The sequence below is a fragment of the Zeus faber genome, assembly GCF_960531495.2.
Source record: "Zeus faber genome assembly, chromosome: 9".
Classification (NCBI taxonomy): Eukaryota; Metazoa; Chordata; class Actinopteri; order Zeiformes; family Zeidae; genus Zeus; species Zeus faber.
In genome coordinates this window covers 10169740-10187460 of record NC_137197.1, presented here as the reverse complement: position 1 = coordinate 10187460, position 17721 = coordinate 10169740, and the positions used below count along the sequence as shown (strand labels likewise).

General features: G+C 43.2%; 1 protein-coding gene across 2 annotated transcripts in view; it reads left to right on the top strand.

Moving 5' to 3' along the window:
- Positions 1-17721, top strand: part of LOC307235168 (clathrin heavy chain 1) — a 29651-nt gene that overhangs the window by 1107 nt on the left and 10823 nt on the right. For both annotated transcript variants that reach the window (XM_080007167.1, XM_080007166.1), the window contains exons 2-23: positions 186-393; positions 3045-3313; positions 4428-4589; positions 4768-4881; positions 5053-5226; positions 7289-7486; positions 7938-8138; positions 8590-8742; positions 8892-9014; positions 9465-9602; positions 10697-10861; positions 12111-12291; positions 12397-12560; positions 12748-12873; positions 12995-13137; positions 13437-13671; positions 14727-14849; positions 14954-15099; positions 15556-15739; positions 15893-16085; positions 16470-16627; positions 17516-17680. In XM_080007167.1, coding sequence (XP_079863293.1) covers positions 186-393; positions 3045-3313; positions 4428-4589; positions 4768-4881; positions 5053-5226; positions 7289-7486; positions 7938-8138; positions 8590-8742; positions 8892-9014; positions 9465-9602; positions 10697-10861; positions 12111-12291; positions 12397-12560; positions 12748-12873; positions 12995-13137; positions 13437-13671; positions 14727-14849; positions 14954-15099; positions 15556-15739; positions 15893-16085; positions 16470-16627; positions 17516-17680 — 3723 coding nt within the window. The remainder of the gene's footprint in view (positions 1-185; positions 394-3044; positions 3314-4427; positions 4590-4767; positions 4882-5052; positions 5227-7288; positions 7487-7937; positions 8139-8589; positions 8743-8891; positions 9015-9464; positions 9603-10696; positions 10862-12110; positions 12292-12396; positions 12561-12747; positions 12874-12994; positions 13138-13436; positions 13672-14726; positions 14850-14953; positions 15100-15555; positions 15740-15892; positions 16086-16469; positions 16628-17515; positions 17681-17721) is intronic.

Here is a 17721-nt window from a genome sequence, read left to right as displayed (position 1 = left end):
GTATAAATTAAAAACTAGAGGCTTGTATACGCATCTCGATTTCCTCACGTTTTTTTCCGATATTCATTTCGGGCGGCTCAACGTGAGCGCCTCGGTGGGGTTTTCGGATGCTGCCGTCGAGCCATCGCCCCGCGAACGTCCTCCCCCCCCCCCGGTGACGGCCCCCCCCTGTCTCCCGCCCTCAGCTGCAGAACCTGGGCATCAACCCGGCCAACATCGGGTTCAGCACGCTCACCATGGAGTCGGACAAGTTCATCTGCATCCGGGAGAAGGTGGGCGAGCAGGCGCAGGTGGTGATCATCGACATGGCGGACCCCAACACGCCCATCCGCCGGCCCATCTCCGCCGACAGCGCCATCATGAACCCGGCCAGCAAGGTCATCGCCCTGAAAGGTGAGCGCGTGGGACCCGGCGCAGATGGGGGCGCCGCTTTCCCGACGTTCGTAGTCCCCTCGCGCTAATCCCGGGTCTCTTACCGAGTCGTCACAGCGCGCTTCTAATTTTGTGGTGTTGATATACGGGCCTAACTTTCTTCCTGTATTGTAAAAATGGAAAAAGTCATCAAAATAATGAAAATGTTGAGCGGTGTTACGGTTTGTTGATCTCGCGACTCTGTTAGAGCACCGACGTCGGTTCGGTGGATGTTTAGAGAACGTCGCGATGCCAGTTGAATTGTCATGCTGTCATGAACGCTTTGTCTATTTTGCTTGTTTTTGCTCTTTTTTTCATTTCTTACCGCTTTCTTATGTTTGCAGACGGTGAGTTGAATTTTACCTTTCGAGTTGTCCAAGTGTAACCCTGTTATGCACTGTGTTGGGATGTGTGCACACGGTGTGGATGAAACTATGTACAAATTAGAGGGGAATGCTTCAAAAAATGGATAACGCTATCCTCACATCAGATTACCTGATTGTCTTTGACCGAAGGAACCATTCGTCAGCTCGTCTAAAAATAGAGCTTTTATTTCGATGAATTCCCCCGACGTGATCAGACCGGAGGGCTCTGAACTTACCAATATCCCATCGGAACGCAGGTTAGAGAGTGTTTTTCGATCTTAAAGACAGACTTCGATAAAGTAGGGTTTGATCATCGGTGTGATCTCAGTTCATTATGATTTTTTTTCCTTGCACCACACAGGAGCATCTTTTGCACCTTTTATAAGGGCTGCTCAATGACATGGATATTGGTTGGAATAGTTTGGTCAGATGTAGTGATGATGCCCATTACTTCACAGGATTATGTTTGAGTGGCTTACGAAACTTAAGCTTAGTATATGTTGTTTATTAACCCGTGTGTTCTGCAATTAAAGTATCGCAGAAAAATTATACTATACATTATACTTTTTTTTTTTAACTCGCACATCTAATACTTTTGGGATAATCTATTGCCTCTGTATATTAAAGGGGATTTTTCTTATGCACATACATTTGGCATACATGAAATATTTGAAAATTCGTAAACCAAAAAAAAAGTATGCTGTAGGTTGACTGTAGGCTGCACGATCCCCTGCATGTTTCTCCAAACAAAACCATGTTTTTTTTATTTTATTTTCAAACGTTTCCTTATTGAATGACACAAAGGAAGCCCCGTGCAGTGTCCCATGCAGTGTAACCGGCAGTGCACCAGTGCCCTTGCCTTATGAAAGTCGGAGCAAAATTTCAAATTAGGCCATGTCCATCTGATGAGTGAACAGATTTAGCAACTGGTTTGCTTATTTGTTCAGAAACAGATTTAAAAAGACTGATAAGGTGATTAGTGAGAGTTTACGTACTTCATACAACGGAAAACTACTACTGATCATGCTCAAACCCCATAGGAGGGAGGCGAGACCCACTGAAACAGCCCATCGGGAATACAAGTGGTTTTGAGGCATGTCATAATGGCTAGAATGCATAATCTGAGTGGTATTTTCAGAAAAAAAAACGTCAGACATGTTGTGGGGTTAGGGTTAAAAAGGAGTAACATAGGTTTCAAGATAAGCTGTTACTATCAAATTGTTTTTGCCACCTTGACTTTTGTCCCGACTCATGCCGTTGAGTTTGTTATTAATTTATAATTTGGAAGGAGAGGCAGAAAGATACAGGGTCACGTTAACGTGAATAACTCAAGAGATAATAAATGTGGTCAGAAGTAATATAATCCCTTTACGAGCCAAAATTGGGGTGGGGGTTAAAGGGATTCGGCGTGAGTGCATCCCCCCGGCAACCTTCCCATCATCACCTCTGTTTGTGTGCTTTGTGGTCTTCTGTTGCTAATCTGCATTCAGAACCAACCCCCGAAACCTCCTGCATCCCTCTTTTTTAATTTTAATTATTATTATTGGTTTTTTTTTTGGATGAACCTGTATTTTATTTAGCGCTCCCTGCAGAACCTGTGATCACATGTGTGAAGTACAACTTGTTCCTGGTGGAAGATAAGACAGGGAACCTCATTGAGAATTGCAGATTGTGGTTGCTTATAGATCTGGTTTCGTGTAGAATGATAATTTGACACCTGTGTCGCTTTTGCACAGTGACTAGAGTATACATTTTGATCTGCATGTGGAGCTAAACACACTCATTTACATATTACAGCTTTTAGCCCACGTCTTTTAGTTTTTTTTGGCTCAGGGTGGTCAGAAGGCGGTTTGATTAATTTACATGAATCCAGCTAGTTAAAGCTCTGAGTTAGCTTCATCACAAGGGGTTTGTTTATTCAGTCCTGACTGAATGTATTTCTTGTCAGCTGCTCCAACTGAATGCAGATCACCACTTAACGGGTTTCCTGTTTGTTGGTGCATTGCAACTTGTTGTAGGCTCCTTAGGTGCCATTTACACCTAACCCTAATCGCCAAAATTTTTCCCAAAAGTGGAATTTGGCTTATTCAATTTTTATTTATTCCCAAAGCCTGACTGTTTTCATGTGTTGTCTGTTTGTTTGTTTGTTTGTTTGTTTGTTTGTTTGTTGTTGTTTTTGGTAATATTGGTAGCTTTTTTATTTTTTATTTTAACTAAGCAGATGTGTCCACATTATTGCACCATAATACCTTCTATGACTATTCTCAGCTGCAAAGACTCTACAGATCTTCAACATTGAGATGAAGAGCAAGATGAAGGCCCACACGATGACGGACGATGTGACCTTCTGGAAGTGGATCTCCCTCAACACAGTTGCCCTGGTCACGGACAACGCGGTCTACCATTGGAGCATGGAGGGCGACTCTCAGCCAATCAAAGTCTTTGACCGGCACTCCAGTCTGGCTGGGTGTCAGATCATCAACTACCGCACTGACGCCAAACAAAAATGGCTGCTACTGATTGGCATTTCGGCACAGGTAGTCAACTTTTTTTTTGTCTGTCAAATGAGACCTACAGTGTCACTCAAAACCAAAAGAAATTATGATTTATTTGGTACTAGCTTTTAGGGTGGCATCCATCTATTCAGTCTGTTCATTTTGTTCGTTGGAAAACTTGTGTTTTAAATTTTTCATAATGCAATTAAAGCTTTATACATGAGTTCAACATATAGATTTGCAAATGCAGAAATTTAAGTGTATTTGACCTCAAAGTAAAAGAAAAGTCTTTCTGAAATCAACTTACAAACATTAGTAAAAAAATTACTTGTGAGCTAGTGCTGTGCTTTAATAGGCGCCCAATAGTTATAAAGTGAGCCTACATCATTTGACTCATGGGGGGAAAATATTTGTGATTAGATATTTTGTCATCTCAAGGAACATAGACACTGATAGTTAAGAACGTGAGCAATGATTATTGGCTGTGAAAAAGCCCTTTGTTACGAGACCACCTTGCTGTAATCTAACAGCCAATCAGGATACAGGATATGCAGGGTTCTTACAGGGTCATTGAGGTGCTTGAAGTGCTTGAATTTCATCCTCAGAAATGTAAGGACAAGCCTAGCCCCGTTTGTGCTGAAGTGCTTGAAAAGTCTGCTATCATTGAAAACCTGCGATAGTCCCCTTGGTTTTGTTATTCAAATCATAACGTAATAAAACATTTTCCAGAAAAGCTTACACAACATGAATGATGCCAGGGAAATGTAAACATAATCCAGCATGCCTGGAAATAGACACTTGTAATAGTAGATGACAATGAGATTAATTATATATATATATATATATATATGAATAAAAGACAATGAGACTAAGATTATATATAAATTGATTATATTTGTTTTATGTCCTTGAAAATGAAAAAAATAATGCTTAAAAAGTACTTTAAAGTCCTTGAATAAAATTTTGTAATGCCAAATGAACCCATCATTATCGCCGTATCGGAACAATATGCGCCATAGTCTTATGCGTCACAAAACACTGTCAACGTCAACTGGCCAAAACCTGATAACTTCAGAATGTGAAAGGGGGGTGCTGTTGCGATATTCAAAGAAAAGGCTCCCAACTCTTGTTTTTCTGTCCCTCTTAATTTCTCAAGCAAAACCGTGTGGTCGGAGCCATGCAGCTGTACTCCGTGGACAGAAAGGTGTCTCAGCCCATCGAGGGCCACGCTGCAGGATTTGCCCAGTTCAAGATGGAGAGCAACACCGAAGAGTCGACTCTGTTCTGCTTTGCTGTGCGAGGACAGGCAGGGGGAAAGGTATGAGTCATCGGCACTGCGATAACGGAGGGAGGGGGACTCGATCCAGAAGAGCAGAAGGATGCGACGGGGGGCATATGAGATTGTCCCATGGGTCAATGTTGGTGCCAAGGCAGTTTTCCATTTTATGAGGTAAATTATCAACATAACATGGATTTGTGATGTTTTCTCCTTCCAGCTGCACATCATCGAAGTCGGAACGCCACCAACTGGGAACCAACCTTTTCCAAAGAAGGCTGTAGATGTTTTCTTCCCCCCAGAAGCCCAGAATGACTTCCCCGTCGCAATGCAGGTATAAAAGTTTGTTCAGAGGTGTTTGGCACAACCTTGCGGAAGACTTTATTATTGAGAAACGTACCACTCTGCTGCAGCATCCTCACCGGGGCACGTATTACCAGTCACCACTTCAGGACTGGAGCACATTCTCCCTTTTGAGTCTAATAAGCATCCATCTGTCCTCCAGATCAGCTCCAAGCAGGATGTGGTCTTCCTCATCACTAAATATGGCTACATCCACCTGTACGACTTGGAGACGGGCACCTGTATCTACATGAACAGGATCAGCGGGGAGACCATCTTTGTGACTGCACCTCACGAGCCCACTGCTGGTATCATCGGGGTCAACAGGAAAGGACAGGTACAGTCCATTTGATTTAATATATATCAGAGTCTGCAGTATGAAGGTATGTATTTAAACCCACTCACAGATTTCTATCATAATGATGGTGATTAGGCCTGTCTTGATAATTGCTATATCAATTCACGCACAATATATGGACATGACCTCCATAATTTTTCTGACCACAATCATTGGCCATTGTGTTTACATGTGTGTGTGTTTGTTTACATACGAATGTCACCAACATTTTAGACAACATGATCCCAGAATAAACAGCAGGGTTTTTCCTACCATTATAAGACTTGGGCGCAGCACGGACGCTTTTCTTCACAGCGTCGGGGAGGGACGTCGCTCCTCCCAAGTATCAACGCGACAAAACGTAAACAGTACCTCGGGGACAGAAGAATCCTCCGAAATCACGAGCGCCTCCTTATCTCTTTGAGTTGTCACAGTGACCACGATCACAGCCCCTGACTGTGACAAATAATCTCTTGAACTTGACTGAGTTTTATCTACACTAGAATCCACGGTGGACTCTGCCACTGTTAGTCCTACAGATGCTGCTGCGTTCAAGTCTCGTGGTAATTTACGGTCAAAAAACATGTTTTCATGTTTTCCCATAACATGAAAACATGTTATGGGAGGAATTATGTCACAATTCACAAATACATATTATGCAATACAGGTACTCCTCACTTAATGACCGAGTTCCGTTCCTGGGACCAGTTCGTTAAATGAATTGGTCGATAAGCGAGGACCCCTGTTATTTCACCGTAAGGGGGCGTGGCGATTGCGAACGCTGGTGTAGTGAATACTGACAGACTGCGGGAACGAGACTGAGAACGGTGATGAGATGAGATATATTCAGTGTATATAGTGTACAAAGTATTTAAAGGGTGATGCGCAATGAGAATCGGTGGGGTACAGCGATAGAAGAGAAAAATAAAATAGCTGTCGATGAATTGAAAACGTCAACATAATTAAGTTTTTAAAATGCATCAGGAAGCAAGCCTCTCTACACAGGCCAGTCTTATCTCCTCTGGGATGCTGGTCGAGGGGCCCTGGAGGAGATGGATCTGTCACCCCTGTCAGAGCAATCACACTCATCCCGGGTTGAAAGCTCACCCATGCAGCTTGGGGGCAATCCAGCAAAATGACAATATATTTCAAATTGATGTAAAGACACCCGAGCCAGTAAACATGTCACTGTTTTCTCACCTTGTATTGACCTTGGAGGGATATAAGTCTTGTGGGAAATTTGACAAAATATTGTTTTGTGAATTTCTTTTGGCCCTGAGCCAACAAAATGGTAACTTCTTCACAAATCGGTTTATACAGTTAATGAAGGATGAATTTACTGACAGGATTGTTTTATTTATTTCTCTGCCCAATTGTATACGCAGCACTTTGGAAATTAGTCTTTTTAAGTACACGAGCGCATAAAACATGCGCTCGTGTACTTAAAAAGACTAATTTCCAAAGTCTTTTTCTGCTTCAAGTCTTACCCTCTGCATGTACACTAAACCGGTGTAGGTCCGTATTAAGTCTCCAAACACAGGCGTTTGAGCCGGCGTGCGTGCGTGTGTGTGTGTGTGTTTGTCCTCTCGTGTTGAGCAGCGGGTTAGAGCCACGTTAGCACAGCATGTCTGGCAGGTTGGGTGTGCTAATCTCCTTACTGCTTTTGGATCTCATCTCCACGTCTGTTCGCACACACACACAAACACCTCCACACCATACCACTCTACACACAGCATAGGCTAAGCCTTTGGTGTAATTTAGAAATGTGACGAGTCCGATTCTTCGAATGCGACTGCTTGATTCCATTTCCACACAATAGACAATCAAATGTACAATATGTCCTTTAATCACATATAGTATCTATTTTCACTGTTTCCTTCTCCGTTACTGTGGTTCTGACTTAGTTCAATTGTAAGTAATATGAATGTGGCATAAGCATATTATTAATGTTTAATAATCATAGTTTTTTTTCTACTATTAATGTGATAAAATACTGTATACTGTATGTAATACTGTATTGCAAAGCTGTGTATAATGACTGGTAGAACGTGTGTTGTTCTAGGTGTTGTCGGTATGCGTGGAGGAGGAGAACATCATCCCCTACATCACCAACGTGCTCCAGAACCCCGACCTTGCCCTGCGCATGGCCGTGCGCAACAACCTGGCCGGCGCCGAAGAGCTATTCGCACGCAAGTTTAACACCCTCTTTGCGGCAGGAAACTACTCTGAGGCCGCCAAGGTGGCCGCAAATGCACCCAAGGTACAGAGCAGTGTGATCTTACCATGACTAAAATAATAATCTAGATTTCCTGTAGCATGAGAACGGGCACAACAAAGACTTTCTTCAGCCGCTTGTCCATGAGAATAGTTAAAACTCAGTGCGATTCAGCATCTTCTGCCATCCAGGCACTCCTTGATTAATGTTTATAACCTTGTACCTTGTATGAGCAGCCAGTGGGAGGAAATTATTTTAGCTTGTTTGGATGTATTTGAAGAAGATTATTAATAAAGAAAAATAAGTAATCACAGGATTTAAATTGTGAGAAGCTGGGCCTTGTATAAATCTTGTATTTGTATCTCTGTATACGTTTTTCAACTTCTTCTTTGTTCTTTAACTTATACTCGGTAGTTATATTGTTTTAAAACTTTGAATCACAAACTATACACAGGAAATAAATGCTTGAATAATTTGCATGTTTTTCCCTCTACAGGGCATCCTGCGCACACCGGACACCATCCGGCGCTTCCAGAGTGTCCCTGCCCAGCCGGGTCAGACCTCCCCCCTGCTACAGTACTTTGGCATCCTGCTGGACCAGGGCCAGCTCAACAAGTTTGAGTCCCTGGAGCTGTGCAGGCCCGTCCTCCAGCAGGGCCGCAAGCAGCTGCTGGAGAAGTGGCTGAAGGAGGACAAGGTGTGTCCCAGCTGACGTGCAGGAAGCCCTGCAGTGTTGGTTTTTATTAAACATAAAATAATATGAACAAGGACGTTCAAACTACACAAGTGATATTTGGTGTAGGGTGGGGCATTGTCAGAATGACTCATCTTGAATCTTTTTAGTGGCAGCGCAGCATTTGTGACTAGTGTCACCAAATATACACCAATCATTTGCACGGCATATAAGCCAGTATCTACCTTTGGAATCACAACCTTTTTGTTTGTGCAGTTTGTTTATTTTTAAATATTGTGTTTCACATTAAATAACAAGAAAGAGGAAACATTTATTAAATGTATTTATATCTATGCATTGTAAGACATTTGTCCAAACAACTTGCAAACTTTGTTTTACCGCCGCATTATCTCCAGTCCCTATTTTACCAGTGTTCTCTCACATAAGCCTGAACTTTGTCTCTGCGTCCCTCCAGCTGGAGTGCTCCGAGGAACTCGGGGACCTGGTGAAGTCTGTGGACCCCACACTGGCCCTCAGCGTCTACCTCCGAGCTAATGTCCCCAACAAGGTCATCCAGTGCTTTGCAGAAACCGGCCAGTTCCAGAAGATAGTCCTCTACGCCAAGAAGGTTTGTGCTTAAAGATTTATTTATTCTCTTTACACATTGTTGATAAATCACAATCAATGAAGTTTTTCCGTCAAATACTGCAACAATGGCGTAATATAAAAAAACAAGACAAAAATCAACTAAAAGACTGAATTTTTTTACCTCTGCAGGTGGGCTACACCCCAGACTGGATCTTCCTGCTGAGGAATGTGATGCGTATCAGCCCAGAGCAGGGCCTGCAGTTCTCCCAGATGCTGGTGCAGGACGAGGAGCCGCTGGCCGACATCACACAGGTCCAAAAAACTCACTGCAAGAGCCTTTACTACTGTAGTTGTAGTTGCTTGACTCGTCTGGTTTTCTGCGGCTGACGCATATATATATATATATAGATATAGATAGATATAGATAGATAGATAGATATATAGATATAGATAGATAGATAGATAGATAGAGATAGATAGATAGAGATAGATATATATATATATAGATATAGATATAGATATATATATATATATATATATATATATATATATATATATATATATATATATAGATATATACACACACACACACACACACACACACACACACACACACACACACACACACACACACACACACACACACAAACCCTATGAGCCTCCACTTTGAATTGTTTCTGCTGTGTGGTTAGGCAGATTTGTTCCTCCTTATCAGCAGGCAAATTGTTGTTTCAGTTCCATCTTTCTTTTGCATATCTCCAGATTGTAGACGTCTTCATGGAGTACAACCTGATCCAGCAGTGCACGTCCTTCCTACTGGACGCGCTGAAGAACAACAGGCCCATGGAGGGGCCGCTGCAGACACGTCTGCTGGAGATGAATTTGGTCCATGCGCCGCAGGTATCTGACGCGCACGGACACATGGTCTTTGCAGCAACACTTAATCCAGCTCTTGTGTATTTATACATAAGGACACACCTTTATCTTTTTTAATGCAGAAAATTAAGCAAGTCACACTAAATAACAACAACTAGAACAGGTTATTCACAAATTCACCTAGTTCATCACACCAATGCTCTTTTCCTAAACCAACTGTACTGTATTCAGGCCTGGTTCTAGACTGCTTTGATGGCGGGGCGGCATTAAGAAATGTTGAATGCTTTATTCACATGTAGGCTATGTAAGTTGCCATTTAAGTTTCAGAGCTGATCGCTCACACTCAAGTTTACTAAGATAACAGACCTTACGTCACGGCAACATGGTGGTGAACAACGTTTCCTTTCTATAGATTTATTTGACCACTTATCAAGTTGTTTTTAATGACACTTTATATTTGATATTAATCCACCTGAACCAGAAAGCGTGGGCAGCAGCCTTTACCAACGATGGCACCAGAATTGGTAGAATCGATAGAGTTAAACCACCTGTTTCGACCAAAAAGGCGCGAAATAGAAAGATGCGAACACGGAAATCCACAATCTAAAGAAATCCCCCGTTCATGACTTATCTTTTTTTTTCACTCAAACTCCATAAAATTAAATATTTTACATTATGTCAACTTGGTTTTCCACTTGAGAGGGCAGAACAGAGTACTGGCAGCTTGTGAGAAGTGCCGGGGCACACGAAAAAGTCACGGTATGCCAAAGAGTAAAATGTAGAAGTATGTAATAAGTACTTAGTAATTTGATTATTTCGATGTGCGTTTGTGATTGGCCAAATCAACAAGGACAAAATAAAATGGTTTTCAGCTATTTTTGAATATTGTGACGAAGCGGTGTCTGTTTGGTGGGGGGCAGTCAGAGCATTCGGTTGGGCATTACCTACCCGTGCCCATGCCTACAACCCCACCAGGCTGTACTTGTACAAACTCAACAGAATGAAGCACCACCTCGTCCTTCCCCAGAGGCCCGAATTTAGGCTGCCATCTGTTTGAAAGTCAAGGCCCCTAGTTCTTTGCTTGCTCTAATGTCTTTGTCGCTGTTATTTTTTCACAGGTCGCAGACGCCATCCTGGGCAACCAGATGTTCACCCATTACGACCGTGCCCACGTGGCCCAGCTTTGTGAGAAGGCCGGCCTTCTGCAGAGGGCGCTGGAGCACTACACCGACCTGTATGACATCAAGCGTGCTGTGGTGCACACGCATCTTCTCAACCCAGAGGTACAGCACTGCTTTTATAGGACAAGTCTATATTTATGCTGTGTTTTTGCACTAGTTAACAATCTCAGTACAGTCTGAAAAGGGCTTTGACAAGCCCACATTTCACATACACCGATCAGTGAATAAAATTACTCATCTTGTTTCAATGGCACCTGTCAAGGGGTGGGATATATTAGGCAGCAAATTAACAGTCAGTTCTTGAAGACGGGTTTATAGGCACCGAAGGCTCATTGATGCATGTGGAGATGGAAGTCTAGCCCATCTGGTCCAATCCCACGGAAGAGCTACTGTAGCACAAATTGCTGAAAAAGTTCATGCTGCTATGATAGAAAGGTGTCAGAACACACAGTGCATCACAGCTTGCTGCGTATGGGGCTATCAACAGACCGATTAGAGTGCCCTTGTTGACCCCTGTCCACCGCCAAAGGCGCGTACAATGGGCATATGAGCATCAGAACTGGACAATGGAGCAATGGAAGAAGGTGGCTTGGTCTGGTGAATCATGTTTTCTTCTACATCATGTGCATGGTCGGGGTTGGGGTCCGATGCAGTCAAGCATCTGTGGGATGTGCTGGAACAACAAGCCCGATCCATGGGGGCCCCACCTCACAACTTACAGGACTTAAAGGATCTGCTGCTAACGTCTTGGTGCCAGATACCGCAGGACACCTTCAGGGGTTTTGTGGAGTCCCTGCATCCACGGGTCAGAGCTGTTTTGGCGGCATGAGAGGGAGCTACACAATATTTGTGATTATTCGTGGTGGTTTTAATGTTGTGGTTGATCAGTGTATGAATCAACGCCTAGCCTTATCCCTGACCTGGGCAAAGAAAAATCCCAGAGAAACCACGCAAAACCTATTACATTTCGCTGCATATATGTATGAAAGTATGTATTTGTATGTGATGAATAAACCTCTTGAATCTTGAAAACCTTAATAATGAGCCACAAAGGAAGGGATCGACCAGGCTGCAATGCGTGGTGAATGTGCAACATTGTTAGCATTTTATAGCGACTTTAAACGATCAAATATGCTATGTTTAAGATGGCTTGGCAGTCGCAAGCAACTGCCTCCAGTAGAGCTATGGTCAGCAACGGGACCAGTCCAAGTATTATGTAGATGGAACCCGATTTCAATTATTTGAATAGATCACAATCTTTCACAATCTCAAAATTGTTTCTAAAATTGTTCGATTCCACAATGTTCAAGAGTCTCAGAACTGAATGTATGTACTGGCTGGGTCCTACCAGTGGCTGGTGAATTTCTTCGGCTCCCTGTCGGTGGAGGACTCGCTGGAGTGTCTGAGGGCCATGCTGTCGGCCAACATCCGCCAGAACCTGCAGATCTGCGTCCAGGTGGCCTCCAAGTACCATGAGCAGCTCTCCACTCAGTCCCTCACTGAGCTCTTTGAATCCTTCAAAAGCTTTGAGGGTAAGCTGGTCCTCAGAAGACCCGATGGTACACCCTTCCCAGGGGTGTTTCTCTTTGCCACTTCCTACAACAGATTTGTTTTCTATTATTTTGTTCCATCGCCAGGTCTGTTCTACTTCCTGGGCTCCATCGTCAACTTCAGCCAGGACCCAGAGGTGCACTTCAAGTACATCCAGGCCGCCTGCAAGACCGGCCAGATCAAGGAGGTGGAGAGGATCTGCCGTGAGAGCAACTGCTACGATCCCGAACGTGTCAAGAACTTTCTCAAGGTTTGCAAAGGATCAGTACGTCTTCTGTAACGTGACAGAATGAGTCTATACAGCCTGTACAATGCCCTCTAGTCTCTCTTCAGAAAACATCAGTTGTAAAGGGTGAAGGAGTAATAAAAACTTGCATTTTATTTTCTTCATTAACCCCACGTGGTAGTTTACGAATCGTATCTTTACATCTTTACAGGAAGCAAAGCTGACTGACCAGCTGCCTCTGATCATCGTGTGTGACCGATTTGACTTTGTCCACGACCTTGTCCTGTACCTCTACCGGAACAGCCTGCAGAAGTACATTGAGATCTATGTGCAGAAGGTGCATAACACAACCGCAACTTTCTCAGCTCCTTTGTTTTCTTGTGACCGTTGGGACCGAACTCTTAGTACTGAGCCGGAACTCGGAAATATGCATTCAATGGAGCTGTCGTTTACTTCAGGTGAACCCAAGTCGCCTGCCAGTTGTCATTGGAGGCCTTCTCGACGTGGACTGCGCTGAGGACGTGATTAAGAACCTGATCATGGTAGTGAGAGGCCAGTTCTCCACCGACGAGCTCGTAGCCGAGGTTGAGAAAAGAAACCGGTAAGACGAGAGGATGTGAGACGGTCGGCGAAAGTTAAAGGATAGGTTTGCTGTTTTTCAACCTGAACCTTATTACATTTTAGCATCTAAGTGTATTTATTTTGCACAGTGAGCAGCTGCAGCAGAGCGTTAAGTTTCTCAATAGTAAATCGTTCATGGGCTATTAACAGTGATAAATGATGGGATCCAATATAAATTCTCTGTTGAAAAAAAGCGAATCCATCTTCTAATAAAAACATAAATGGGAGATCCAGGCGTTTATTTCATTGCATATGTTGTTGCATGTGTGTTTAACTCAGACTGAAGCTGCTGCTGCCCTGGCTCGAGGCGCGCATCCACGAGGGCTGCGAGGAGCCCGCCACCCACAACGCCCTCGCCAAGATTTACATCGACAGCAACAACAACCCCGAGCGCTTCCTGAGGGAGAACCCGTACTACGACAGCCGCGTGGTGGGCAAGTACTGCGAGAAGAGGGACCCCCACCTGGCCTGCGTGGCCTACGAGAGGGGCCAGTGCGACCAGGAGCTGATTAATGTAAGTGTGGAATACTATTACATGTAATACACATTATCATATACAGGTACTCCTCACTTAACGATGAGTTCAGTTCCTAGGACCAGGTCGTTAGGTGAATTGGTCGACAAGTGTACCCCTGTTATTTCACGGGAAGGGGGCGTGGCAATTGCAAACGCTAGTGTAGTGAATACTGACAGATTTTTGTATTTTTAGAGCTTATAGAGCTTATTGTGCGTCATCACCGGGTGTCATGACATTTCACTGCATATATGTATGACCGTATGTATATGTATGTGACAAATAATCACTTGAACTTGAACTGTGGGAACGTCAGTTCACTGTTCATTCACTACTGGGTTGCACAGCCTGTTTTAAAGTGCTATGACTATTTCAGACTATTTCTACCATGAGAATGGTGATGAGATGTAGACAGTGTATATAGTGTATATAAAGGGTGGTGCGCGATGAGATGCTTGACGCTGAGATGCGTACGCAGCGTACAATACAGACTGGTCAGAGAGCTGGTTGTAAGTCCCAAGGGCCCTTAAACAGGTAGGTCATTAAGTGAGGAGTACCTGTATAGTGGGTGATAGGCAATGGCTTTTACAATCGGGAAGTTTCAAGAATTATAAATTATAATTATATATAATTATACTGTAAATCTTAGAATGCATATGATTGTTTTCTTGATTTATGTTTCAAATAAAAATAGTCCTTAATTAAGGTGTTTTTGAATATGTCTCTCAATAAGTTGAATTGGACATTCATTAATGAATTAATATGTAAACAGTTATAAATAAAGTTATTTTTTACCCGAAATATGCATTCTAGAGGTAAAACCACCTTTTCACTTTTTTTGATAAGTTGATATTTAAATTCTGCCTCATACCTTTTTTGAATTTGACATTCCATTGAAACCATACACAGCACATTCATATATATGGTATGGAAGCAATTAACCTCAAAGATGTCAAAGTGAGAGGCCGTGAGGGCAGTGGCTAAAATACAGTCTTTATCTTGTTTTTTCCAATGTTGTCGCCTCATACGCTGACTCACACCGTGTCATGTCGTAGGTCTGCAACGAGAACTCCCTGTTCAAGAGTTTATCTCGCTACTTGGTGCGTCGCAAGAACCCCGAGCTGTGGGCCAGCGTGCTTCTAGAGAGCAACCCCTACAAACGGCCTCTCATCGACCAGGTACAACTCATCACGGTGCCAAGTCAAGCTCTGTCCTTTTACAGACCAATCGGATCCCTCCGTCCTCTCTGACCGATTTCCAATTCGCTCTCCCTCCGCAATAGGTTGTCCAGACAGCCCTTTCAGAGACCCAGGACCCAGAGGAGGTGTCAGTCACAGTCAAGGCCTTCATGACAGCTGATCTGCCCAACGAGCTCATCGAGCTGCTGGAGAAGATTGTTCTGGATAACTCTGTCTTCAGCGAGCACAGGTTACAGAACAATTTTCTGTTTTAATGTGGGGAATACTGAGGTAAAATATATATAAAATACATATATTGCCTTTGAATAAGTAGAAAGAAAAAATATATAGATATACTGTTCTACTAACTCCCAGACTCGTACCTTCACGACTCGGTTGTGCGGTGGAAAAACCACACAAGAGACTCTGTTCCGGTCCGTTACCCTCCGTTTAGCTTTAGGCTTTCTGACGCTGAAGAGAGAAACTACTTGGGTATCAGACTCGGGTATTGAGCTCGACAGAACGTGTTGAAATTTGGTTGATACATAAAGGTATCAAATTTTGCTCCCCAGCCCAATTGGTGTGATGGCCTTGTGTTAACTGATCCTTTCCTCATTATAAAGATATGCTCAGAACAAACATGCCTATCGCTCATTCAACTCTGCTTTCAATTAGAGCTTGTCACCTTCTTCCTCGGTTTCTCCAGAAACCTGCAGAACCTGCTGATCCTGACGGCCATCAAGGCAGACCGAACCCGTGTGATGGAATACATCAACCGCTTGGACAACTATGACGCCCCCGACATTGCTAACATCGCCATCAGCAACGAGCTCTTTGAGGAGGCCTTCGCCATCTTCAGGAAGTTTGACGTCAACACTTCCGCTGTGCAGGTCAGTGGATGGGGACAACTTTATTCTATTATTTTTATTTTTATTTTTATTTTATTTGCATCATGTGGAATTAAATACATTTTTGCAAATTGACTTCATATTAACTGCTCAAGATATCAAAATAATCACCAAAATGTCAAACTTGCCCCCTAGGTGTTGATTGAGCACATTGGTAACCTGGACCGGGCCTATGAGTTTGCCGAGCGGTGCAACGAGCCCCCGGTGTGGAGCCAGCTGGCCAAGGCCCAGCTTCAGAAAGGTCTGGTCAAGGAGGCCATCGACTCCTACATTAAGGCTGACGACCCCTCCGCTTACATGGAGGTTGGACAGGCGGCAGCCCAGAGTGGTAAGATGGCCTCTTTAAAGTCTCATATGTTGACTCAAATTAAACGGACAGTAAGAGTTCTTGCTAAAATCAGAGAAAGGTCCCAACCACGTTCATTTCATGACTGAGCGACAGTCTGACGAAGCTATTCTTTTTTTTCAAAAGATTCTGATACCAATCACTTGGGTTGACTCAGACCCAGTGATCATAAAATAAGGCCTAAGTTAAAAATAATTGAGTTTTCTTTTAACCCTTGGCCAGGTTATGTGGTTTTTGTTATCAACTTCCTTTTCTGTTTGATCATTTCCTGGTTTATCTCGTCACATTGGAGTTTCAAATAAATATATTACTGTTGCTTTTGTTGAGGCACTTGAGAAAACTGACTTGGCTCATTATTCCGTGCAGGGAACTGGGAGGACCTGGTGAAGTTCCTCCAGATGGCTCGTAAGAAGTCACGCGAGTCCTATGTTGAGACCGAGCTGATCTTCGCGCTGGCCAAGACCAACCGCCTGGCTGAGCTGGAGGAGTTTATTAATGGACCAAACAACGCTCACATCCAACAAGTAGGTTCTCGGAAGCGCATACACACACACACACACACACACACACACACACACACACACACACACACACAATCAGTCTATAAAGCTCAATACAAACAAAAAAATAATGCTTTTATACGATGTAATCCTATTGTTTCAATTTCTGATGGATTAAGAAAATTGTAATATTGATACTTTGCTTGGAGGTTATGCAACCATTTTCCGCTTAAAAATAAATATTCTACTCCTGTAGGTCAGGGGTTCCCAAACTTTTTGGCTGGAGACTTCTAAAAAAAAAAGAAAAAAGTAAAAAAGTCTCGCAACCACGTCATTCCGATGTTTGATCTAGCAGCAGTACATGTACAAACCTCTGTGGAGTTGGCACCCCCATGTGATAAAATCATTGCCATTCGTGCTGTGTTTGTGCTGATTTGTGCCATAAAAATTATAATTTGTGCCACTATGGTTTTTGAGATATTTAACATTATATTTCATGAACTGTTATGTAAGGTTTCACCCCATTATCGTCCATATCGCTCCAAAATAGTCTTGTTCGTTCTGCGTTTGTGCTTAGGGTGACCAAATGTCCCGATTTGTGTGGGTTTTATTTTTGAAAAATTATTTACGTTTATTTTCTTTTTTTGTGTCTGTTCAAAAAATCACCTGGCAACCCCCAGAAAACATTTGATATTTATGTATTTGACCTTATTTGTTGCATGTTAAATCTGTTAATGTATTTTTTAAAGGCACATCCGATGGTATACTGAAAAGTGGTAGCAAAGTGGTAGTATCCTTACACTTTTAGTAATAATAATAATATCCAGCCCTATTAGAATGTCTTCCTCATTATTTCTCTCTCCTTCTTTCCTCTTTCCCCCTGCTCCTGCTTCTTATTTTGCGCCCCCTTAGGTGGGTGACCGTTGCTATGACGACAAGATGTACGAGGCGGCAAAGCTGCTTTACAACAACGTGTCCAACTTTGGCCGCCTCGCCTCCACCCTGGTGCATTTGGGAGAGTACCAGGCTGCTGTGGACGGAGCTCGCAAGGCCAACAGCACCCGCACCTGGAAGGAGGTCTGTTGCCATCCACGCCAGAGATGAAAAGTACAGCAGAC